Raw genomic sequence first — 25,673 nt, forward strand, 5'->3', positions numbered from 1 at the left:
GAAGGACACTTCATATTCATCAAAGGAAAAATCAACCAAGATGAACTCTCAATCCTAAATATCTATGCCCCAAATACAAGGGCACCTACTTATGTAAAAGAAACCTTACTAAAGCTCAAAACACACATTGCACCTCACACAATAATAGTGGGAGATTTCAACACCCCACTCTCATCAATGGACAGATCATGGAAACAGAAATTAAACAGTGATGTAGACAGACTAAGAGAAGTCATGAGCCAAATGGACTTAACGGATATTTATAGAACATTCTATCCTAAAGCAAAAGGATATACCTTCTTCTCAGCTCCTCATGGTACTTTCTCCAAAATTGACCATATAATTGGTCAAAAAACGGGCCTCAACAGGTACAGAAAGATAGAAATAATCCCATGCATGCTATCGGACCACCACGGCCAAAAACTGGTCTTCAATAACAATAAGGGAAGAATGCCCACATATACGTGGAAATTGAACAATGCTCTACTCAATGATAACCTGGTCAAGGAAGAAATAAAGAAAGAAATTAAAAACTTTTTAGAATTTAATGAAAATGAAGATACAACATACTCAAACTTATGGGACACAATGAAAGCTGTGCTAAGAGGAAAACTCATAGCGCTGAGTGCCTGCAGAAAGAAACAGGAAAGAGCATATGTCAGCAGCTTGACAGCACACCTAAAAGCTCTAGAACAAAAAGAAGCAAATACACCCAGGAGGAGTAGAAGGCAGGAAATAATCAAACTCAGAGCTGAAATCAACCAAGTAGAAACAAAAAGGACCATAGAAAGAATCAACAGAACCAAAAGTTGGTTCTTTGAGAAAATCAACAAGATAGATAAACCCTTAGCCAGACTAACGAGAGGACACAGAGAGTGTGTCCAAATTAACAAAATCAGAAATGAAAAGGGAGACATAACTACAGATTCGGAGGAAATTCAAAAAATCATCAGATCTTACTATAAAAACCTATATTCAACAAAATTTGAAAATCTTCAGGAAATGGACAATTTCCTAGACAGATACCAGGTATCGAAGTTAAATCAGGAACAGATAAACCAGTTAAACAACCCCATAACTCCTAAGGAAATAGAAGCAGTCATTAAAGGTCTCCCAACCAAAAAGAGCCCAGGTCCAGACGGGTTTAGTGCAGAATTCTATCAAACCTTCATAGAAGACCTCATACCAATATTATCCAAACTATTCCACAAAATTGAAACAGATGGAGCCCTACCGAATTCCTTCTATGAAGCCACAATTACTCTTATACCTAAACCACACAAAGACACAACAAAGAAAGAGAACTTCAGACCAATTTCCCTTATGAATATCGACACAAAAATACTCAATAAAATTCTGGCAAACCGAATTCAAGAGCACATCAAAACAATCATCCACCATGATCAAGTAGGCTTCATCCCAGGCATGCAGGGATGGTTTAATATACGGAAAACCATCAACGTGATCCATTATATAAACAAACTGAAAGAACAGAACCACATGATCATTTCATTAGATGCTGAGAAAGCATTTGACAAAATTCAACACCCCTTCATGATAAAAGTCCTGGAAAGAATAGGAATTCAAGGCCCATACCTAAACATAGTAAAAGCCATATACAGCAAACCAGTTGCTAACATTAAACTAAATGGAGAGAAACTTGAAGCAATCGCACTAAATCAGGGACTAGACAAGGCTGCCCACTCTCTCCCTACTTATTCAATATAGTTCTTGAAGTTCTAGCCAGAGCAATCAGACAACAAAAGGAGATCAAAGGGATACAGATCGGAAAAGAAGAGGTCAAAATATCACTATTTGCAGATGACATGATAGTATATTTAAGTGATCCCAAAAGTTCCACCAGAGAACTACTAAAGCTGATAAACAACTTCAGCAAAGTGGCTGGGTATAAAATTAACTCAAATAAATCAGTTGCCTTCCTCTATACAAAAGAGAAACAAGCCGAGAAAGAAATTAGGGAAACGACACCCTTCATAATAGACCCAAATAATATAAAGTACCTCGGTGTGACTTTAACCAAGCAAGTAAAAGATCTGTACAATAAGAACTTCAAGACACTGAGGAAAGAAATTGAAGAAGACCTCAGAAGATGGAAAGATCTCCCATGCTCATGGATTGGCAGGATTAATATGGTAAAAATGGCCATTTTACCAAAAGCAATCTACAGATTCAATGCAATCCCCATCAAAATACCAATCCAATTCTTCAAAGAGTTAGACAGAACAATTTGCAAATTCATCTGGAATAACAAAAAACCCAGGATAGCTAAAGCTATCCTCAACAATAAAAGGACTTCAGGGGGAATCACTATCCCTGAACTCAAGCAGTATTACAGAGCAATAGTGATAAAAACTGCATGGTATTGGTACAGAGACAGACAGATAGACCAATGGAATAGAATTGAAGACCCAGAAATGAACCCACACACCTATGGTCACTTGATTTTTGACAAAGGAGCCAAAACCATCCAATGGAAAAAAGATAGCATTTTCAGCAAATGGTGCTGGTTCAACTGGAGGGCAACATGTAGAAGAATGCAGATCGATCCATCCTTATCACCCTGTACAAAGCTTAAGTCCAAGTGGATCAAGGACCTCCACATCAAACCAGACACACTCAAACTAATAGAAGAAAAACTAGGGAAGCATCTGGAACACATGGGCACTGGAAAAAATTTCCTGAACAAAACACCAATGGCTTATGCTCTAAGATCAAGAATCGACAAATGGGATCTCATAAAACTGCAAAGCTTCTGTAAGGCAAAGGACACTGTGGTTAGGACAAAACGGCAACCAACAGATTGGGAAAAGATCTTTACCAATCCTACAACAGATAGAGGCCTTATTTCCAAAATATACAAAGAACTCAAGAAGTTAGACCGCAGGGAAACAAATAACCCTATTAAAAAATGGGGTTCAGAGCTAAACAAAGAATTCACAGCCTAGGAATGCCGAATGGCTGAGAAACACCTAAAGAAATGTTCAACATCTTTAGTCATAAGGGAAATGCAAATCAAAACAACCCTGAGATTTCACCTCACACCAGTGCGATTGGCTAAGATCAAAAACTCAGGTGACAGCAGATGCTGGCGAGGATGTGGAGAAAGAGGAACACTCCTCCATTGTTGGTGGGATTGCAGACTGGTAAAACCATTCTGGAAATCAGTCTGGAGGTTCCTCAGAAAATTGGACATTGAACTGCCTGATGATCCAGCTATACCTCTCTTGGGCATATACCCAAAAGATGCCTCAACATATAAAAGAGACACGTGCTCCACTATGTTCATCGCAGCCTTATTTATAATAGCCAGAAGCTGGAAAGAACCCAGATGCCCTTCAACAGAGGAAAGGATACAGAAAATGTGGTACATCTACACAATGGAATATTACTCAGCTATCAAAAACGAGTTTATGAAATTCGTAGGCAAATGGTTGGAACTGGAAAATATCATCCTGAGTGAGCTAACCCAATCACAGAAAGACATACATGGTATGCACTCATTGATAAGTGGCTATTAGCCCAAATGCTTGAATTACCCTAGATCCCTAGAACAAACGAAACTCAAGACGGATGATCAAAATGTGAATGCTTCACTCCTTCTTTAAATGAGGAAAAAGAATACCCTTGGCAGGGAAGGGAGAGGCAAAGATTAAAACAGAGACTGAAGGAACACCCATTCAGAGCCTGCCCCACATGTGGCCCATACATATACAGCCACCCAATTAGACAAGATGGATGAAGCAAAGAAGTGCAGACCGACAGGAGCCGGATGAAGATCGCTCCTGAGAGACACAGCCAGAATACAGCAAATATAGAGGCGAATGCCAGCAGCAAACCACTGAACTGAGAATAGGTCCCCTATTGAAGGAATCAGAGAAAGAACTGGAAGAGCTTGAAGGGGCTCGAGACCCCAAAACTACAACAATGCCAAGCAACCAGAGCTTCCAGGGACTAAGCCACTACCTAAAGACTATACATGGACTGACCCTGGACTCTGACCCCATAGGTAGCAATGAATATCCTAGTAAGAGCACCAGTGGAAGGGGAAGCCCTGGGTCCTGCTAACTGAACCCACAGTGAACTAGTCTATGGGGGGAGGGAGGCAATGGGGGGAGGGTTGGGAGGGGAACACCCATAAGGAAGGGGAGGGGGGAGGGGGATGTTTGCCCGGAAACCGGGAAAGGGAATAACACTCGAAATGTATATAAGAAATACTCAAGTTAATAAAAAAAAAAAGACACAAATAACAAATTCATGACTCTGAGTTTGACACTTGAAACTTTCAAGATAATATTTAGGATTTGGAGACAACAGTCCAGATTACTTTATATAGATCGATGTTCTTCAAAAACGTCAGAAATCCACAAAATTTGAGATTTAAAATTATTTATCCTTTGTTGAGACATATCTGCTCCTAACCGTTCCCTTTCCCTGATTTAATGAAGAATTTGAACATCTCGACCTCCAGGTGATGCCATACTTTGTGGCAAGGCAGCCACTGCACAAAGCTGCCTGTTTCATCTGCACACTAATACTGTCCAGAAAAGGACAAGTCATGCAGAATAGTTGACTGATAAGCCCAACCAAGACAGGGTGAACAGCCCTTCCTCATCTGCATTTCCACAGTCTGTCAGTTGATTTGGGGCCAGAAGGCTGAAGTCTTCCCTCACGTGTTGCTAACAGGGTACTGTGCTGGTGGAGAGTGCTCTCTACAACCTCTCAGTTCTAGAAGGTGTTTTAGGCTTCCTATGTGTGTAGATACTTGGCCATTCTCAGATTTCTGACGGGGTTGAAGACTGATTATAGGCTCATAGCTTATGAGGCTGTTTGACTCTGAACATATACATATATATATATATATACATATATATATATATATATATGTATATAATCATTGGAGATGTATGAGATAGTATACAAGCTAGCCAAGATGCAATATGGATGTTAAGACTTTCTATACTTGGAATGGATAACTGAATGTTCTGCTCATCTGACAGTGTTGGACTGGATGTTAGATTTACTTTATGCTTTTAATTACAACACGTTAATAGTTGTGTTCAGGTTGTATTTGAGAGAAAAGTTTTGTAATTAGATCAAAATGGTGAAATGTGGGATGTTGTCACAGGTGAGACATTTACAAGGCAAAAGGAGGCTTGTATTGAATGAGAAGGAAGGATGGGCAGGGAAAAATGTTGAAGGGAGAGGAGGAGACCAGATGGGAAAGGGGGAAGAGATGGGGGTGAGAGGGAGAGAATCCGGTGCAGGACTATATGGTGGGTGACGTTAAGATTCCCTGCTGCACCTTTACCTGTTGTGACAAATACTTTTAAGAAATGGATGTAAATTGGGCTTTATAGGTTTAGAGGGTCAATTATATCTTATAAATTGGGCCAAAGGTTATTGTGCAGTGTGTCCTTTCATGTAGTGATGTAAGTGTAAGAAAGTGTGGGACAGATGGTCTCTGTGGCCACAGAATTGGGATGTGTATGTCTGGCAGGGAAACCGACTTGGGAAACTGATAGGTAGAGAGATTGCTGCCAGGCTCAGAGAGAAGCCTTTGGCTGTGTTGTATGGGATGGAGCTGAGCAGGTAAGATGTTTTCCTGGCTGATAATTAAGATTTCCATCAGGTATCTTGGGGTATTGAGGTGCAGAACCTTGATGGGGAAAACAGCAGGCTTTTATATTTTATACTTTTACATGAACAGACAGCGAACCGACCCAATGAGCAACAGTCCACTAATAATCCAAAGAGTTGAAAGTTTTCATTTCTAAAGAAGAGGAGGGCAGGTTGGGGATTTAGCTCACTGGTAGAGCGCTTGCCTAGCAAATGCAAGGCCCTCGGTTCCATCCCCAGCCCTGGAAAAAAAAAAAAGAAGAAGAAGAGGAAGTCAGCACCATGATAAGCCATGTGATATCTCAATATTAGGAATTTAAACAAAGAAACAGAGAAGCACCCTGGGCTGGCACATTGTAGATTCCCTGCTGTGTGACAAGTAATGGCAAGTCATAGAGTTAGAGATTTAAAGCTGCTCTTTAAAGTGCGTTGTTTCTACAATCTTTCATGATACTCATATTTCTTTTAACGTGGGCTCCACAGGAATTCTGGGTGGAAATCCTAGTTAGACAAGCTGCTTAGTAAGGACCATTTTATTAACAGGTGAATAAGTTCAATTTTACAAAGAAGAGAGCAAAGACATTGCTTGAAACACGTGGGGATTTTCACCATAGTTTGGTACTTGGAGTTAGTGAACAATTTTTCCCTATCTAAGTAGAGAGTTGTGATAAATACCTTTAACTCTGGTCAGAGTGGATACAGACATATATTGTGGAAGATATGAAGGTTAATTAAACACCTGTGGCTCTGGGTAGAGAGCTGAACAGATGGATGCATTTTGGCTAATGTCCTGAATTTTAAATTGGTTTTTGGTATTAGACTTGATAGAAGATGTTTAAGTTTGTCTAAAGGAGAGTACAGAGGTTGGAGCCAGAAGCAGCCGCCGGCATGGATGTGTTTCTCATGATCCGGCGCCACAAGACCACCACCATCTTTATGGACGCCAAGGAGTCGAGCACAGTGTTCGAACTGAAGTGCATCGTCGAGGGCATCATCAAGCGGCAGCCAGAGGAGCAGCGGCTGTACAAGGACGACCAGCTCCTCAATGATGGAAAAACTCTGGGCGAATGTGGCTTCACCAGTCAGACAGCAAGGCCACAGACCCCAGCCACAGTGTGCCTGGCCTTTCGAGCAGATGACACCGTTGAAGCACTGCTTATTGAACCCTTCTCCAGCCCTCGGAGCTTCCAGATGTGATGAAGCCACAGGATTCTGGAGGCAGTGCCAATGAACAAGCTGTGCAGTGAGGGCCCCAGGCCTACCCCCTAGAAACCCACTCCCCCATTAAAAAAAGATTTGGCTGTCTAAAAAAAACAAAAAAAAACAAAAAAAAGGAGAGTACAGAGATTATGAGAATCACATGGGGATTTTCATGCATGGATCGAAACTTAGGTCGGGAAAAATTAGTCCCTGGATCCACTTAGAGTATCCAATGTTACTTACCAGTAATTAAGGTTCAATAAAATCTGTGACTCCGGGTAAAGAGCTAAACAGATGGAGATAGATAGATAGATAGATAGATAGATAGATAGATAGATAGATAGATAGATAGATATTTGTCTTAAGGTTAAACAAAAATCTGTAGCCTAACATATGTCCATCTCTAAAGCTCTCTACCCTGAGTCAAAGTCCTGGTTTGATACATGGCGTATTGGTATTAGAATTGATAGAAGTTTTTAAATGTGTTTTATGTGTTAGCCGCTAAAAGCCATATCTCTGGTTGATGACGGCCAGCGAGGGTGTGTTGTTACTTTTGATATATTCCAGAACAGGAAGCTCAGATTCTCTTAACGTGGGCTCCACCGGATTATTCGGTTCATTTCCTGATATCATAGAGTACAAAAGTGTATCAGGCTCAATGTTTAGCTTACTTCGTGTGTTAAAAGTCATTTAATCGTCATAATGGGTGTGCCTTTGAGTTTTATGGTTATATTATTAGTCCGGGAAAGAGTATAAGATACAAGCTATTTGGATACAGACTGAGTAACACAGTATTTTGGGACAAATGTTTTGTCTTTGTGCTTTTACAAAGTGTGGTTAGGCTCTGGAAACCTCACAGAGTCCTACTGATCTGATTTGATAGAGGTAGACCTCCTGAAAAAATGATTCAGGAGAATCAAACAGAAAAAGTTATCTGAATCCTAAACGTTTGTCTTGAGAGTTGTATGATGCGAAGTGTGCCTACTTGGACTCCTGGTCTCAAAGACTTTATCAGGCGGGTCCAATCAGGACACACATGCTACAGCATGTGCTTCATTATTCCTACCCCCTACCCAGAAGGATATCTCAACGCCCATGCACAGCTTGAAGAAGTTACAGAAGAGTCTTCGTCCCAGTTCCCTAGACTTTTGGGGGGCTGAAAGGGATTATTCTGAAGTGGTTTTTATGAGGAATTTAGAAATGGTTGTTATTTAACTGGGAGGAAGTAGATAGGGTTATACAGTCATAATCTCATGTGGTAACTAAGCTAGCATCATATCTGTGCTTTGGTATACAATTTATTTGACGAAAAATTGTAAAAGTACAAGTTTTAGAGTCAGTCCTTCTAGTGATGTCATTACAAAGATCTGAGATGATTACACCTCTGATTTAAGAGACAAATAACAAATTCATGACTCTGAGTTTGACACTTGAAACTTTCAAGATAATATTTAGGATTTGGAGACAACAGTCCAGATTACTTTATATAGATCGATGTTCTTCAAAAACGTCAGAAATCCACAAAATTTGAGATTTAAAATTATTTATCCTTTGTTGAGACATATCTGCTCCTAACCGTTCCCTTTCCCTGATTTAATGAAGAATTTGAACATCTCGACCTCCAGGTGATGCCATACTTTGTGGCAAGGCAGCCACTGCACAAAGCTGCCTGTTTCATCTGCACACTAATACTGTCCAGAAAAGGACAAGTCATGCAGAATAGTTGACTGATAAGCCCAACCAAGACAGGGTGAACAGCCCTTCCTCATCTGCATTTCCACAGTCTGTCAGTTGATTTGGGGCCAGAAGGCTGAAGTCTTCCCTCACGTGTTGCTAACAGGGTACTGTGCTGGTGGAGAGTGCTCTCTACAACCTCTCAGTTCTAGAAGGTGTTTTAGGCTTCCTATGTGTGTAGATACTAGGCCATTCTCCTGATTTCTGACGGGATTGAAGACTGATTATAGGCTCATAGCTTATGAGGCTGTTTAACTCTGAACTTATATATATATATACATATACATGAATATATATATATTATATATCATTGGAGATTTATGAGATAGTATACAAGCTAGCCAAAATACAATATGGATGTTAAGACTTTCTATACTTGGAATGGATAACTGAATGTTCTGCTCATCTGACAGTGTTGGACTGGATGTTAGATTTACTTTATGCTTTTAATTACAAAACGTTAATAGTTGTGTTCAGGTTGTATTTGAGAGAAAAGTTTGTAATTAGATCAAAATGGTAAAATATGGAATGTTGTCACAGGTGAGACATTTACAAGGCAAAAGGAGGCTTGTCATTGAATGAGAAGGAAGGATGGGCAGGGAAAAATGTTGAAGGGAGAGGAGGAGACCAGATGGGAAAGGGGGAAGAGATGGGGGTGAGAGGGAGAGAAGCCGGTGCAGGACTATATGGTGGGTGACATTAAGATTCCCTGCTGCACCGATACAGGTTGTGACAAATACTTTTAAGGAATGGATGTAAATTGGGCTTTATAGGTTTAGAGGGTCAATTATATCTTATAAATTGGGCCAAAGGTTATTGTGCAGTGTGTCCTTTCATGTAGTGATGTAAGTGTAAGAAAGTGTGGGACAGATGGTCTCTGTGGCCACAGAGTTGGGATGTGTATGTCTGGCATGGAAACCGACTTGGGAAACTGATAGGTAGAGAGATTGCTGCCAGGCTCAGAGAGAAGCCTTTGGCTGTGTTGTATGGGATGGAGCTGAGCAGGTAAGATGTTTTCCTGGCTGATAATTAAGATTTCCATCAGATATCTTGGGGTATTGAGGTGCAGAACCTTGATGGGGAAAACAGCAGGCTTTTATATTTTATACTTTTACATGAACAGACAGCGAACCGACCCAATGAGCAACAGTCCACTAATAATCCAAAGAGTTGAAAGTTTTCATTTCTAAAGAAGAGGAGGGCAGGTTGGGGATTTAGCTCACTGGTAGAGCGCTTGCCTAGCAAATGCAAGGCCCTCGGTTCCATGCCCAGCCCTGGACAAAAAAAAAGAAGAAGAAGAGGAAGTCAGCACCATGATAAGCCATGTGATATCTCAATATTAGGAATTTAAACAAAGAAACAGAGAAGCACTCTGGGCTGGCACATTGTAGATTCCCTGCTGTGTGACAAGTAATGGCAAGTCATTGAGTTAGAGATTTAAAGCTGCTCTTTAAAGTGCGTTGTTTCTACAATCTTTCATGATACTCATATTTCTTTTAACGTGGGCTCCACAGGAATTCTGGGTGGAAATCCTAGTTAGACAAGCTGCTTAGTAAGGACCATTTTATTAACAGGTGAATAAGTTCAATTTTACAAAGAAGAGAGCAAAGACATTGCTTGAAACACGTGGGGATTTTCACCATAGTTTGGTACTTGGAGTTAGTGAACAATTTTTCCCTATCTAAGTAGAGAGTTGTGATAAATACCTTTAACTCTGGTCAGAGTGGATACAGACATATATTGTGGAAGATATGAAGGTTAATTAAACACCTGTGGCTCTGGGTAGAGAGCTGAACAGATGGATGCATTTTGGCTAATGTCCTGAATTTTAAATTGGTTTTTGGTATTAGACTTGATAGAAGATGTTTAAGTTTGTCTAAAGGAGAGTACAGAGGTTGGAGCCAGAAGCAGCCGCCGGCATGGATGTGTTTCTCATGATCCGGCGCCACAAGACCACCACCATCTTTATGGACGCCAAGGAGTCGAGCACAGTGTTCGAACTGAAGTGCATCGTCGAGGGCATCATCAAGCGGCAGCCAGAGGAGCAGCGGCTGTACAAGGACGACCAGCTCCTCAATGATGGAAAAACTCTGGGCGAATGTGGCTTCACCAGTCAGACAGCAAGGCCACAGACCCCAGCCACAGTGTGCCTGGCCTTTCGAGCAGATGACACCGTTGAAGCACTGCTTATTGAACCCTTCTCCAGCCCTCGGAGCTTCCAGATGTGATGAAGCCACAGGATTCTGGAGGCAGTGCCAATGAACAAGCTGTGCAGTGAGGGCCCCAGGCCTACCCCCTAGAAACCCACTCCCCAATAAAAAAAAGATTTGGCTGTCTAAAAACAAAAAAAAGGAGAGTACAGAGATTATGAGAATCACATGGGGATTTTCATGCATGGATCGAAACTTAGGTCGGGAAAAATTAGTCCCTGGATCCACTTAGAGTATCCAATGTTACTTACCAGTAATTAAGGTTCAATAAAATCTGTGACTCCGGGTAAAGAGCTAAACAGATGGAGATAGATAGATAGATAGATAGATAGATAGATAGATAGATAGATAGATAGATAGATATTTGTCTTAAGGTTAAACAAAAATCTGTAGCCTAACATATGTCCATCTCTAAAGCTCTCTACCCTGAGTCAAAGTCCTGGTTTGATACATGGCGTATTGGTATTAGAATTGATAGAAGTTTTTAAATGTGTTTTATGTGTTAGCCGCTAAAAGCCATAGCTCTGGTTGATGACGGCCAGCGAGGGTGTGTTGTTACTTTTGATATATTCCAGAACAGGAAGCTCAGATTCTCTTAACGTGGGCTCCACCGGATTATTCGGTTCATTTCCTGATATCATAGAGTACAAAAGTGTATCAGGCTCAATGTTTAGCTTACTTCGTGTGTTAAAAGTCATTTAATCGTCATAATGGGTGTGCCTTTGAGTTTTATGGTTATATTATTAGTCCGGGAAAGAGTATAAGATACAAGCTATTTGGATACAGACTGAGTAACACAGTATTTTGGGACAAATGTTTTGTCTTTGTGCTTTTACAAAGTGTGGTTAGGCTCTGGAAACCTCACAGAGTCCTACTGATCTGATTTGATAGAGGTAGACCTCCTGAAAAAATGATTCAGGAGAATCAAACAGAAAAAGTTATCTGAATCCTAAACGTTTGTCTTGAGAGTTGTATGATGCGAAGTGTGCCTACTTGGACTCCTGGTCTCAAAGACTTTATCAGGCGGGTCCAATCAGGACACACATGCTACAGCATGTGCTTCATTATTCCTACCCCCTACCCAGAAGGATATCTCAACGCCCATGCACAGCTTGAAGAAGTTACAGAAGAGTCTTCGTCCCAGTTCCCTAGACTTTTGGGGGGCTGAAAGGGATTATTCTGAAGTGGTTTTTATGAGGAATTTAGAAATGGTTGTTATTTAACTGGGAGGAAGTAGATAGGGTTATACAGTCATAATCTCATGTGGTAACTAAGCTAGCATCATATCTGTGCTTTGGTATACAATTTATTTGACGAAAAATTGTAAAAGTACAAGTTTTAGAGTCAGTCCTTCTAGTGATGTCATTACAAAGATCTGAGATGATTACACCTCTGATTTAAGAGACAAATAACAAATTCATGACTCTGAGTTTGACACTTGAAACTTTCAAGATAATATTTAGGATTTGGAGACAACAGTCCAGATTACTTTATATAGATCGATGTTCTTCAAAAACGTCAGAAATCCACAAAATTTGAGATTTAAAATTATTTATCCTTTGTTGAGACATATCTGCTCCTAACCGTTCCCTTTCCCTGATTTAATGAAGAATTTGAACATCTCGACCTCCAGGTGATGCCATACTTTGTGGCAAGGCAGCCACTGCACAAAGCTGCCTGTTTCATCTGCACACTAATACTGTCCAGAAAAGGACAAGTCATGCAGAATAGTTGACTGATAAGCCCAACCAAGACAGGGTGAACAGCCCTTCCTCATCTGCATTTCCACAGTCTGTCAGTTGATTTGGGGCCAGAAGGCTGAAGTCTTCCCTCACGTGTTGCTAACAGGGTACTGTGCTGGTGGAGAGTGCTCTCTACAACCTCTCAGTTCTAGAAGGTGTTTTAGGCTTCCTATGTGTGTAGATACTAGGCCATTCTCCTGATTTCTGACGGGATTGAAGACTGATTATAGGCTCATAGCTTATGAGGCTGTTTAACTCTGAACTTATATATATATATACATATACATGAATATATATATATTATATATCATTGGAGATTTATGAGATAGTATACAAGCTAGCCAAAATACAATATGGATGTTAAGACTTTCTATACTTGGAATGGATAACTGAATGTTCTGCTCATCTGACAGTGTTGGACTGGATGTTAGATTTACTTTATGCTTTTAATTACAAAACGTTAATAGTTGTGTTCAGGTTGTATTTGAGAGAAAAGTTTGTAATTAGATCAAAATGGTAAAATATGGAATGTTGTCACAGGTGAGACATTTACAAGGCAAAAGGAGGCTTGTCATTGAATGAGAAGGAAGGATGGGCAGGGAAAAATGTTGAAGGGAGAGGAGGAGACCAGATGGGAAAGGGGGAAGAGATGGGGGTGAGAGGGAGAGAAGCCGGTGCAGGACTATATGGTGGGTGACATTAAGATTCCCTGCTGCACCGATACAGGTTGTGACAAATACTTTTAAGGAATGGATGTAAATTGGGCTTTATAGGTTTAGAGGGTCAATTATATCTTATAAATTGGGCCAAAGGTTATTGTGCAGTGTGTCCTTTCATGTAGTGATGTAAGTGTAAGAAAGTGTGGGACAGATGGTCTCTGTGGCCACAGAGTTGGGATGTGTATGTCTGGCATGGAAACCGACTTGGGAAACTGATAGGTAGAGAGATTGCTGCCAGGCTCAGAGAGAAGCCTTTGGCTGTGTTGTATGGGATGGAGCTGAGCAGGTAAGATGTTTTCCTGGCTGATAATTAAGATTTCCATCAGATATCTTGGGGTATTGAGGTGCAGAACCTTGATGGGGAAAACAGCAGGCTTTTATATTTTATACTTTTACATGAACAGACAGCGAACCGACCCAATGAGCAACAGTCCACTAATAATCCAAAGAGTTGAAAGTTTTCATTTCTAAAGAAGAGGAGGGCAGGTTGGGGATTTAGCTCACTGGTAGAGCGCTTGCCTAGCAAATGCAAGGCCCTCGGTTCCATGCCCAGCCCTGGACAAAAAAAAAGAAGAAGAAGAGGAAGTCAGCACCATGATAAGCCATGTGATATCTCAATATTAGGAATTTAAACAAAGAAACAGAGAAGCACTCTGGGCTGGCACATTGTAGATTCCCTGCTGTGTGACAAGTAATGGCAAGTCATTGAGTTAGAGATTTAAAGCTGCTCTTTAAAGTGCGTTGTTTCTACAATCTTTCATGATACTCATATTTCTTTTAACGTGGGCTCCACAGGAATTCTGGGTGGAAATCCTAGTTAGACAAGCTGCTTAGTAAGGACCATTTTATTAACAGGTGAATAAGTTCAATTTTACAAAGAAGAGAGCAAAGACATTGCTTGAAACACGTGGGGATTTTCACCATAGTTTGGTACTTGGAGTTAGTGAACAATTTTTCCCTATCTAAGTAGAGAGTTGTGATAAATACCTTTAACTCTGGTCAGAGTGGATACAGACATATATTGTGGAAGATATGAAGGTTAATTAAACACCTGTGGCTCTAGGTAGAGAGCTGAACTGATGGATACATTTAGGCTAATGTCCTGAATTTTAAATTGGTTTTTGGTATTAGACTTGATAGAAGATGTTTAAGTTTGTCTAAAGGAGAGTACAGAGGTTGGAGCCAGAAGCAGCCGCCGGCATGGATGTGTTTCTCATGATCCGGCGCCACAAGACCACCACCATCTTTATGGACGCCAAGGAGTCGAGCACGGTGTTCGAACTGAAGTGCATCATCGAGGGCATCATCAAGCGGCCGCCAGAGGAGCAGCGGCTGTACAAGGACGACCAGCTCCTCAATGATGGAAAAACTCTGGGTGAATGTGGCTTCACCAGTCAGACAGCAAGGCCACAGACCCCAGCCACAGTGGGCCTGGCCTTTCGAGCAGATGACACCGTTGAAGCGCTGCTTATTGAACCCTTCTCCAGCCCTCGGAGCTTCCAGATGTGATGTAGCCACAGGATTCTGGAGGCAGTGCCAATGAACAAGCTGTGCAGTGAGGGCCCCAGGCCTACCCCCTAGAAACCCACTCCCCCATTAAAAAAAGATTTGGCTGTCTAAAAAAAACAAAAAAAAAACAAAAAAAAGGAGAGTACAGAGATTATGAGAATCACATGGGGATTTTCATGCATGGATCGAAACTTAGGTCGGGAAAAATTAGTCCCTGGATCCACTTAGAGTATCCAATGTTACTTACCAGTAATTAAGGTTCAATAAAATCTGTGACTCCGGGTAAAGAGCTAAACAGATGGAGATAGATAGATAGATAGATAGATAGATAGATAGATAGATAGATAGATAGATAGATATTTGTCTTAAGGTTAAACAAAAATCTGTAGCCTAACATATGTCCATCTCTAAAGCTCTCTACCCTGAGTCAAAGTCCTGGTTTGATACATGGCGTATTGGTATTAGAATTGATAGAAGTTTTTAAATGTGTTTTATGTGTTAGCCGCTAAAAACCATATCTCTGGTTGATGACGGCCAGCGAGGGTGTGTTGTTACTTTTGATATATTCCAGAACAGGAAGCTCAGATTCTCTTAACGTGGGCTCCACCGGATTATTCGGTTCATTTCCTGATATCATAGAGTACAAAAGTGTATCAGGCTCAATGTTTAGCTTACTTCGTGTGTTAAAAGTCATTTAATCGTCATAATGGGTGTGCCTTTGAGTTTTATGGTTATATTATTAGTCCGGGAAAGAGTATAAGATACAAGCTATTTGGATACAGACTGAGTAACACAGTATTTTGGGACAAATGTTTTGTCTTTGTGCTTTTACAAAGTGTGGTTAGGCTCTGGAAACCTCACAGAGTCCTACTGATCTGATTTGATAGAGGTAGACCTCCTGAAAAAATGATTCAGGAGAATCAAACAGAAAAAGTTATCTGAATCCTAAACGTTTGTCTTGAGAGTTGTATGATGCGAAGTGTGCCTACTTGGACTCCTGGTCTCAAAGACTTTATCAGGCGGGTCCAATCAGGACACACATGCTACAGCATGTGCTTCATTATTCCTACCCCCTACCCAGAAGGATATCTCAACGCCCATGCACAGCTTGAAGAAGTTACAGAAGAGTCTTCGTCCCAGTTCCCTAGACTTTTGGGGGGCTGAAAGGGATTATTCTGAAGTGGTTTTTATGAGGAATTTAGAAATGGTTGTTATTTAACTGGGAGGAAGTAGATAGGGTTATACAGTCATAATCTCATGTGGTAACTAAGCTAGCATCATATCTGTGCTTTGGTATACAATTTATTTGACGAAAAATTGTAAAAGTACAAGTTTTAGAGTCAGTCCTTCTAGTGATGTCATTACAAAGATCTGAGATGATTACACCTCTGATTTAAGAGACAAATAACAAATTCATGACTCTGAGTTTGACACTTGAAACTTTCAAGATAATATTTAGGATTTGGAGACAACAGTCCAGATTACTTTATATAGATCGATGTTCTTCAAAAACGTCAGAAATCCACAAAATTTGAGATTTAAAATTATTTATCCTTTGTTGAGACATATCTGCTCCTAACCGTTCCCTTTCCCTGATTTAATGAAGAATTTGAACATCTCGACCTCCAGGTGATGCCATACTTTGTGGCAAGGCAGCCACTGCACAAAGCTGCCTGTTTCATCTGCACACTAATACTGTCCAGAAAAGGACAAGTCATGCAGAATAGTTGACTGATAAGCCCAACCAAGACAGGGTGAACAGCCCTTCCTCATCTGCATTTCCACAGTCTGTCAGTTGATTTGGGGCCAGAAGGCTGAAGTCTTCCCTCACGTGTTGCTAACAGGGTACTGTGCTGGTGGAGAGTGCTCTCTACAACCTCTCAGTTCTAGAAGGTGTTTTAGGCTTCCTATGTGTGTAGATACTTGGCCATTCTCAGATTTCTGACGGGGTTGAAGACTGATTATAGGCTCATAGCTTATGAGGCTGTTTGACTCTGAACATATACATATATATATATATATATATACATATATATATATATATATAATCATTGGAGATGTATGAGATAGTATACAAGCTAGCCAAGATACAATATGGATGTTAAGACTTTCTATACTTGGAATGGATAACTGAATGTTCTGCTCATCTGACAGTGTTGGACTGGATGTTAGATTTACTTTATGCTTTTAATTACAACACGTTAATAGTTGTGTTCAGGTTGTATTTGAGAGAAAAGTTTTGTAATTAGATCAAAATGGTGAAATGTGGGATGTTGTCACAGGTGAGACATTTACAAGGCAAAAGGAGGCTTGTATTGAATGAGAAGGAAGGATGGGCAGGGAAAAATGTTGAAGGGAGAGGAGGAGACCAGATGGGAAAGGGGGAAGAGATGGGGGTGAGAGGGAGAGAATCCGGTGCAGGACTATATGGTGGGTGACGTTAAGATTCCCTGCTGCACCTTTACCTGTTGTGACAAATACTTTTAAGAAATGGATGTAAATTGGGCTTTATAGGTTTAGAGGGTCAATTATATCTTATAAATTGGGCCAAAGGTTATTGTGCAGTGTGTCCTTTCATGTAGTGATGTAAGTGTAAGAAAGTGTGGGACAGATGGTCTCTGTGGCCACAGAGTTGGGATGTGTATGTCTGGCAGGGAAACCGACTTGGGAAACTGATAGGTAGAGAGATTGCTGCCAGGCTCAGAGAGAAGCCTTTGGCTGTGTTGTATGGGATGGAGCTGAGCAGGTAAGATGTTTTCCTGGCTGATAATTAAGATTTCCATCAGGTATCTTGGGGTATTGAGGTGCAGAACCTTGATGGGGAAAACAGCAGGCTTTTATATTTTATACTTTTACATGAACAGACAGCGAACCGACCCAATGAGCAACAGTCCACTAATAATCCAAAGAGTTGAAAGTTTTCATTTCTAAAGAAGAGGAGGGCAGGTTGGGGATTTAGCTCACTGGTAGAGCGCTTGCCTAGCAAATGCAAGGCCCTCGGTTCCATCCCCAGCCCTGGAAAAAAAAAAAAGAAGAAGAAGAGGAAGTCAGCACCATGATAAGCCATGTGATATCTCAATATTAGGAATTTAAACAAAGAAACAGAGAAGCACCCTGGGCTGGCACATTGTAGATTCCCTGCTGTGTGACAAGTAATGGCAAGTCATAGAGTTAGAGATTTAAAGCTGCTCTTTAAAGTGCGTTGTTTCTACAATCTTTCATGATACTCATATTTCTTTTAACGTGGGCTCCACAGGAATTCTGGGTGGAAATCCTAGTTAGACAAGCTGCTTAGTAAGGACCATTTTATTAACAGGTGAATAAGTTCAATTTTACAAAGAAGAGAGCAAAGACATTGCTTGAAACACGTGGGGATTTTCACCATAGTTTGGTACTTGGAGTTAGTGAACAATTTTTCCCTATCTAAGTAGAGAGTTGTGATAAATACCTTTAACTCTGGTCAGAGTGGATACAGACATATATTGTGGAAGATATGAAGGTTAATTAAACACCTGTGGCTCTGGGTAGAGAGCTGAACAGATGGATGCATTTTGGCTAATGTCCTGAATTTTAAATTGGTTTTTGGTATTAGACTTGATAGAAGATGTTTAAGTTTGTCTAAAGGAGAGTACAGAGGTTGGAGCCAGAAGCAGCCGCCGGCATGGATGTGTTTCTCATGATCCGGCGCCACAAGACCACCACCATCTTTATGGACGCCAAGGAGTCGAGCACAGTGTTCGAACTGAAGTGCATCGTCGAGGGCATCATCAAGCGGCAGCCAGAGGAGCAGCGGCTGTACAAGGACGACCAGCTCCTCAATGATGGAAAAACTCTGGGCGAATGTGGCTTCACCAGTCAGACAGCAAGGCCACAGACCCCAGCCACAGTGTGCCTGGCCTTTCGAGCAGATGACACCGTTGAAGCGCTGCTTATTGAACCCTTCTCCAGCCCTCGGAGCTTCCAGATGTGATGAAGCCACAGGATTCTGGAGGCAGTGCCAATGAACAAGCTGTGCAGTGAGGGCCCAGGCCTACCCCCTAGAAACCCACTCCCCAATAAAAAAAGATTTGGCTGTCTAAAAACAAAAAAAGGAGAGTACAGAGATTATGAGAATCACATGGGGATTTTCATGCATGGATCGAAACTTAGGTCGGGAAAAATTAGTCCCTGGATCCACTTAGAGTATCCAATGTTACTTACCAGTAATTAAGGTTCAATAAAATCTGTGACTCCGGGTAAAGAGCTAAACAGATGGAGATAGATAGATAGATAGATAGATAGATAGATAGATAGATAGATAGATATTTGTCTTAAGGTTAAACAAAAATCTGTAGCCTAACATATGTCCATCTCTAAAGCTCTCTACCCTGAGTCAAAGTCCTGGTTTGATACATGGCGTATTGGTATTAGAATTGATAGAAGTTTTTAAATGTGTTTTATGTGTTAGCCGCTAAAAGCCATAGCTCTGGTTGATGACGGCCAGCGAGGGTGTGTTGTTACTTTTGATATATTCCAGAACAGGAAGCTCAGATTCTCTTAACGTGGGCTCCACCGGATTATTCGGTTCATTTCCTGATATCATAGAGTACAAAAGTGTATCAGGCTCAATGTTTAGCTTACTTCGTGTGTTAAAAGTCATTTAATCGTCATAATGGGTGTGCCTTTGAGTTTTATGGTTATATTATTAGTCCGGGAAAGAGTATAAGATACAAGCTATTTGGATACAGACTGAGTAACACAGTATTTTGGGACAAATGTTTTGTCTTTGTGCTTTTACAAAGTGTGGTTAGGCTCTGGAAACCTCACAGAGTCCTACTGATCTGATTTGATAGAGGTAGACCTCCTGAAAAAATGATTCAGGAGAATCAAACAGAAAAAGTTATCTGAATCCTAAACGTTTGTCTTGAGAGTTGTATGATGCGAAGTGTGCCTACTTGGACTCCTGGTCTCAAAGACTTTATCAGGCGGGTCCAATCAGGACACACATGCTACAGCATGTGCTTCATTATTCCTACCCCCTACCCAGAAGGATATCTCAACGCCCATGTACAGCTTGAAGAAGTTACAGAAGAGTCTTCGTCCCAGTTCCCTAGACTTTTGGGGGGCTGAAAGGGATTATTCTGAAGTGGTTTTTATGAGGAATTTAGAAATGGTTGTTATTTAACTGGGAGGAAGTAGATAGGGTTATACAGTCATAATCTCATGTGGTAACTAAGCTAGCATCATATCTGTGCTTTGGTATACAATTTATTTGACGAAAAATTGTAAAAGTACAAGTTTTAGAGTCAGTCCTTCTAGTGATGTCATTACAAAGATCTGAGATGATTACACCTCTGATTTAAGAGACAAATAACAAATTCATGACTCTGAGTTTGACACTTGAAACTTTCAAGATAATATTTAGGATTTGGAGACAACAGTCCAGATTACTTTATATAGATCGATGTTCTTCAAAAACGTCAGAAATCCACAAAATTTGAGATTTAAAATTATTTATCCTTTGTTGAGACATATCTGCTCCTAACCGTTCCCTTTCCCTGATTTAATGAAGAATTTGAACATCTCGACCTCCAGGTGATGCCATACTTTGTGGCAAGGCAGCCACTGCACAAAGCTGCCTGTTTCATCTGCACACTAATACTGTCCAGAAAAGGACAAGTCATGCAGAATAGTTGACTGATAAGCCCAACCAAGACAGGGTGAACAGCCCTTCCTCATCTGCATTTCCACAGTCTGTCAGTTGATTTGGGGCCAGAAGGCTGAAGTCTTCCCTCACGTGTTGCTAACAGGGTACTGTGCTGGTGGAGAGTGCTCTCTACAACCTCTCAGTTCTAGAAGGTGTTTTAGGCTTCCTATGTGTGTAGATACTTGGCCATTCTCAGATTTCTGACGGGGTTGAAGACTGATTATAGGCTCATAGCTTATGAGGCTGTTTGACTCTGAACATATACATATATATATATATATATACATATATATATATATATAATCATTGGAGATGTATGAGATAGTATACAAGCTAGCCAAGATACAATATGGATGTTAAGACTTTCTATACTTGGAATGGATAACTGAATGTTCTGCTCATCTGACAGTGTTGGACTGGATGTTAGATTTACTTTATGCTTTTAATTACAACACGTTAATAGTTGTGTTCAGGTTGTATTTGAGAGAAAAGTTTTGTAATTAGATCAAAATGGTGAAATGTGGGATGTTGTCACAGGTGAGACATTTACAAGGCAAAAGGAGGCTTGTATTGAATGAGAAGGAAGGATGGGCAGGGAAAAATGTTGAAGGGAGAGGAGGAGACCAGATGGGAAAGGGGGAAGAGATGGGGGTGAGAGGGAGAGAATCCGGTGCAGGACTATATGGTGGGTGACGTTAAGATTCCCTGCTGCACCTTTACCTGTTGTGACAAATACTTTTAAGAAATGGATGTAAATTGGGCTTTATAGGTTTAGAGGGTCAATTATATCTTATAAATTGGGCCAAAGGTTATTGTGCAGTGTGTCCTTTCATGTAGTGATGTAAGTGTAAGAAAGTGTGGGACAGATGGTCTCTGTGGCCACAGAGTTGGGATGTGTATGTCTGGCAGGGAAACCGACTTGGGAAACTGATAGGTAGAGAGATTGCTGCCAGGCTCAGAGAGAAGCCTTTGGCTGTGTTGTATGGGATGGAGCTGAGCAGGTAAGATGTTTTCCTGGCTGATAATTAAGATTTCCATCAGGTATCTTGGGGTATTGAGGTGCAGAACCTTGATGGGGAAAACAGCAGGCTTTTATATTTTATACTTTTACATGAACAGACAGCGAACCGACCCAATGAGCAACAGTCCACTAATAATCCAAAGAGTTGAAAGTTTTCATTTCTAAAGAAGAGGAGGGCAGGTTGGGGATTTAGCTCACTGGTAGAGCGCTTGCCTAGCAAATGCAAGGCCCTCGGTTCCATCCCCAGCCCTGGAAAAAAAAAAAAAGAAGAAGAAGAGGAAGTCAGCACCATGATAAGCCATGTGATATCTCAATATTAGGAATTTAAACAAAGAAACAGAGAAGCACCCTGGGCTGGCACATTGTAGATTCCCTGCTGTGTGACAAGTAATGGCAAGTCATAGAGTTAGAGATTTAAAGCTGCTCTTTAAAGTGCGTTGTTTCTACAATCTTTCATGATACTCATATTTCTTTTAACGTGGGCTCCACAGGAATTCTGGGTGGAAATCCTAGTTAGACAAGCTGCTTAGTAAGGACCATTTTATTAACAGGTGAATAAGTTCAATTTTACAAAGAAGAGAGCAAAGACATTGCTTGAAACACGTGGGGATTTTCACCATAGTTTGGTACTTGGAGTTAGTGAACAATTTTTCCCTATCTAAGTAGAGAGTTGTGATAAATACCTTTAACTCTGGTCAGAGTGGATACAGACATATATTGTGGAAGATATGAAGGTTAATTAAACACCTGTGGCTCTGGGTAGAGAGCTGAACAGATGGATGCATTTTGGCTAATGTCCTGAATTTTAAATTGGTTTTTGGTATTAGACTTGATAGAAGATGTTTAAGTTTGTCTAAAGGAGAGTACAGAGGTTGGAGCCAGAAGCAGCCGCCGGCATGGATGTGTTTCTCATGATCCGGCGCCACAAGACCACCACCATCTTTATGGACGCCAAGGAGTCGAGCACAGTGTTCGAACTGAAGTGCATCGTCGAGGGCATCATCAAGCGGCAGCCAGAGGAGCAGCGGCTGTACAAGGACGACCAGCTCCTCAATGATGGAAAAACTCTGGGCGAATGTGGCTTCACCAGTCAGACAGCAAGGCCACAGACCCCAGCCACAGTGTGCCTGGCCTTTCGAGCAGATGACACCGTTGAAGCGCTGCTTATTGAACCCTTCTCCAGCCCTCGGAGCTTCCAGATGTGATGAAGCCACAGGATTCTGGAGGCAGTGCCAATGAACAAGCTGTGCAGTGAGGGCCCCAGGCCTACCCCCTAGAAACCCACTCCCCAATAAAAAAAGATTTGGCTGTCTAAAAACAAAAAAAGGAGAGTACAGAGATTATGAGAATCACATGGGGATTTTCATGCATGGATCGAAACTTAGGTCGGGAAAAATTAGTCCCTGGATCCACTTAGAGTATCCAATGTTACTTACCAGTAATTAAGGTTCAATAAAATCTGTGACTCCGGGTAAAGAGCTAAACAGATGGAGATAGATAGATAGATAGATAGATAGATAGATAGATAGATAGATAGATAGATAGATATTTGTCTTAAGGTTAAACAAAAATCTGTAGCCTAACATATGTCCATCTCTAAAGCTCTCTACCCTGAGTCAAAGTCCTGGTTTGATACATGGCGTATTGGTATTAGAATTGATAGAAGTTTTTAAATGTGTTTTATGTGTTAGCCGCTAAAAGCCATAGCTCTGGTTGATGACGGCCAGCGAGGGTGTGTTGTTACTTTTGATATATTCCAGAACAGGAAGCTCAGATTCTCTTAACGTGGGCTCCACCGGATTATTCGGTTCATTTCCTGATATCATAGAGTACAAAAGTGTATCAGGCTCAATGTTTAGCTTACTTCGTGTGTTAAAAGTCATTTAATCGTCATAATGGGTGTGCCTTTGAGTTTTATGGTTATATTATTAGTCCGGGAAAGAGTATAAGATACAAGCTATTTGGATACAGACTGAGTAACACAGTATTTTGGGACAAATGTTTTGTCTTTGTGCTTTTACAAAGTGTGGTTAGGCTCTGGAAACCTCACAGAGTCCTACTGATCTGATTTGATAGAGGTAGACCTCCTGAAAAAATGATTCAGGAGAATCAAACAGAAAAAGTTATCTGAATCCTAAACGTTTGTCTTGAGAGTTGTATGATGCGAAGTGTGCCTACTTGGACTCCTGGTCTCAAAGACTTTATCAGGCGGGTCCAATCAGGACACACATGCTACAGCATGTGCTTCATTATTCCTACCCCCTACCCAGAAGGATATCTCAACGCCCATGTACAGCTTGAAGAAGTTACAGAAGAGTCTTCGTCCCAGTTCCCTAGACTTTTGGGGGGCTGAAAGCGATTATTCTGAAGCTGTTTTTATGAGGAATTTAGAAATGGTTGTTATCTCTGCTCCCAGACCGGGTGAGAGAGAGACCCAACCGCCTGGTCAGGTGGGCACTCCTGAGGCTGCAGAGCGGAAGAGACCACCAACACTGCTCACCCCTGCCCACATCCCTGGCCCAAGAGGAAACTGTATAAGGCCTCTGGGCTCCCGTGGGGGAGGGCCCAGGAGCAGCAGGACACCTGCCTGAGACACCGCCTGAACCTGAAAGAAACAGACCGGATAAACAGTTCTCTGCACCCAAATCCCGTGGGAGGGAGAGCTAAACCTTCAGAGAGGCAGACAAGCCTGGGAAACCAGAAGAGACTGCTCCCTGCACACACATCTCGGACGCCAGAGAAAAAGCCAAAGACCATCTGGAACCCTGGTGCACTGAAGCTCCCGGAAGGGGCGGCACAGGTCTTCCTGGTTGCTGCCGCTGCAGAGAGCCCCTGGGCAGCACCCCACGAGCGAACTTAAGCCTCGGGACCACAGGTAAGACCAAATTTTCTGCTGCAAGAAAGCTGCCTGGTGAACTCAAGACACAGGCCCACAGGAACAGCTGAAGACCTGTAGAGAGGAAAAACTACACGCCTGAAAGCAGAACACTCTGTCCCCATAACTGACTGAAAGAGAGGAAAACAGGTCTACAGCACTCCTGACACACAGGCTTATAGGACAGTCTAGCCACTGTCAGAAATAGCAGAACAAAGTAACACTAGAGATAATCTGATGGCGAGAGGCAAGCGCAGGAACCCAAGCAACAGAAACCAAGACTACATGCCATCATCGGAGCCCAATTCTCCCACCAAAACAAACATGGAATATCCAAACACACCAGAAAAGCAAGATCTAGTTTCAAAATCATATTTGATCATGATGCTGGAGGACTTCAAGAAAGACATGAACACACTTAGGGAAACACAGGAAAACATTAATAAACAAGTAGAAGCCTACAGAGAGGAATCGCAAAAATCCCTGAAAGAATTCCAGGAAAACACAATCAAACAGTTGAAGGAATTAAAAATGGAAATAGAAGCAATCAAGAAAGAACACATGGAAACAACCCTGGATATAGAAAACCAAAAGAAGAGACAAGGAGCTGTAGATACAAGCTTCACCAACAGAATACAAGAGATGGAAGAGAGAATCTCAGGAGCAGAAGATTCCATAGAAATCATTGACTCAACTGTCAAAGATAATGTAAAGCGGAAAAAGCTACTGGTCCAAAACATACAGGAAATCCAGGACTCAATGAGAAGATCAAACCTAAGGATAATAGGTATAGAAGAGAGTGAAGACTCCCAGCTCAAAGGACCAGTAAATATCTTCAACAAAATCATAGAAGAAAACTTCCCTAACCTAAAAAAAGAGATACCCATAGACATACAAGAAGCCTACAGAACTCCAAATAGATTGGACCAGAAAAGAAACACCTCCCGTCACATAATTGTCAAAACACCAAACGCACAAAATAAAGAAAGAATATTAAAAGCAGTAAGGGAAAAAGGTCAAGTAACATATAAAGGGAGACCTATCAGAATCACACCAGACTTCTCGCCAGAAACTATGAAGGCCAGAAGATCCTGGACTGATGTCCTACAGACCCTAAGAGAACACAAATGCCAGCCCAGGTTACTGTATCCAGCAAAACTCTCAATTAACATAGATGGAGAAACCAAGATATTCCATGACAAAACCAAATTTACACAATATCTTTCTACAAATCCAGCACTACAAAGGATAATAAATGGTAAAGCCCAACATAAGGAGGCAAGCTATACCCTAGAAGAAGCAAGAAACTAATCGTCTTGGCAACAAAACAAAGAGAATGA

At 41.3% G+C, this 25,673-nt stretch overlaps 5 protein-coding genes across 5 annotated transcripts; all 5 read left to right on the forward strand.

Moving 5' to 3' along the window:
• The first annotated feature begins 6,031 nt into the window (after positions 1-6,031).
• Elob-ps8 (elongin B, pseduogene 8) lies at positions 6,032-6,970 on the forward strand. The gene has a single exon (XM_063284862.1). The coding sequence runs from the start codon at positions 6,526-6,528 to the stop codon at positions 6,832-6,834; it is 309 nt and encodes a 102-aa protein (XP_063140932.1). The 5' UTR covers positions 6,032-6,525; the 3' UTR covers positions 6,835-6,970.
• A 3,108-nt stretch (positions 6,971-10,078) lies between these two features.
• On the forward strand, positions 10,079-10,928 carry LOC134486084 (elongin-B-like). The gene has a single exon (XM_063284865.1). It carries the CDS (start codon positions 10,491-10,493, stop codon positions 10,797-10,799), a length of 309 nt encoding a protein of 102 aa, XP_063140935.1. The 5' UTR covers positions 10,079-10,490; the 3' UTR covers positions 10,800-10,928.
• A 3,497-nt stretch (positions 10,929-14,425) lies between these two features.
• Positions 14,426-14,888, forward strand: Elob-ps13 (elongin B, pseduogene 13). Its single transcript, XM_063284866.1, has one exon. It carries the CDS (start codon positions 14,443-14,445, stop codon positions 14,749-14,751), a length of 309 nt encoding a protein of 102 aa, XP_063140936.1. The 5' UTR covers positions 14,426-14,442; the 3' UTR covers positions 14,752-14,888.
• A 3,034-nt stretch (positions 14,889-17,922) lies between these two features.
• Positions 17,923-18,762, forward strand: Elob-ps15 (elongin B, pseduogene 15). Its single transcript, XM_063284864.1, has one exon. The coding sequence runs from the start codon at positions 18,413-18,415 to the stop codon at positions 18,719-18,721; it is 309 nt and encodes a 102-aa protein (XP_063140934.1). The 5' UTR covers positions 17,923-18,412; the 3' UTR covers positions 18,722-18,762.
• Positions 18,763-21,860: 3,098 nt separating this feature from the next.
• On the forward strand, positions 21,861-22,742 carry Elob-ps5 (elongin B, pseduogene 5). The gene has a single exon (XM_063284868.1). It carries the CDS (start codon positions 22,355-22,357, stop codon positions 22,661-22,663), a length of 309 nt encoding a protein of 102 aa, XP_063140938.1. The 5' UTR covers positions 21,861-22,354; the 3' UTR covers positions 22,664-22,742.
• The last annotated feature ends 2,931 nt before the right edge of the window (positions 22,743-25,673 follow it).

This window comes from Rattus norvegicus, chromosome 3, assembly GCF_036323735.1.
Source record: "Rattus norvegicus strain BN/NHsdMcwi chromosome 3, GRCr8, whole genome shotgun sequence".
In the NCBI taxonomy this organism is placed as follows: Eukaryota; Metazoa; Chordata; class Mammalia; order Rodentia; family Muridae; genus Rattus; species Rattus norvegicus.

Excerpts from the sequence above, each read along its gene's own strand:
- Elob-ps8 (XM_063284862.1), top strand. The coding sequence starts at position 6,526 with ATGGATGTGTTTCTCATGATCCGGCGCCACAAGACCACCACCATCTTT.
- Elob-ps5 (XM_063284868.1), top strand. The coding sequence starts at position 22,355 with ATGGATGTGTTTCTCATGATCCGGCGCCACAAGACCACCACCATCTTT.
- Elob-ps15 (XM_063284864.1), top strand. The coding sequence starts at position 18,413 with ATGGATGTGTTTCTCATGATCCGGCGCCACAAGACCACCACCATCTTT.
- Elob-ps13 (XM_063284866.1), top strand. The coding sequence starts at position 14,443 with ATGGATGTGTTTCTCATGATCCGGCGCCACAAGACCACCACCATCTTT.
- LOC134486084 (XM_063284865.1), top strand. The coding sequence starts at position 10,491 with ATGGATGTGTTTCTCATGATCCGGCGCCACAAGACCACCACCATCTTT.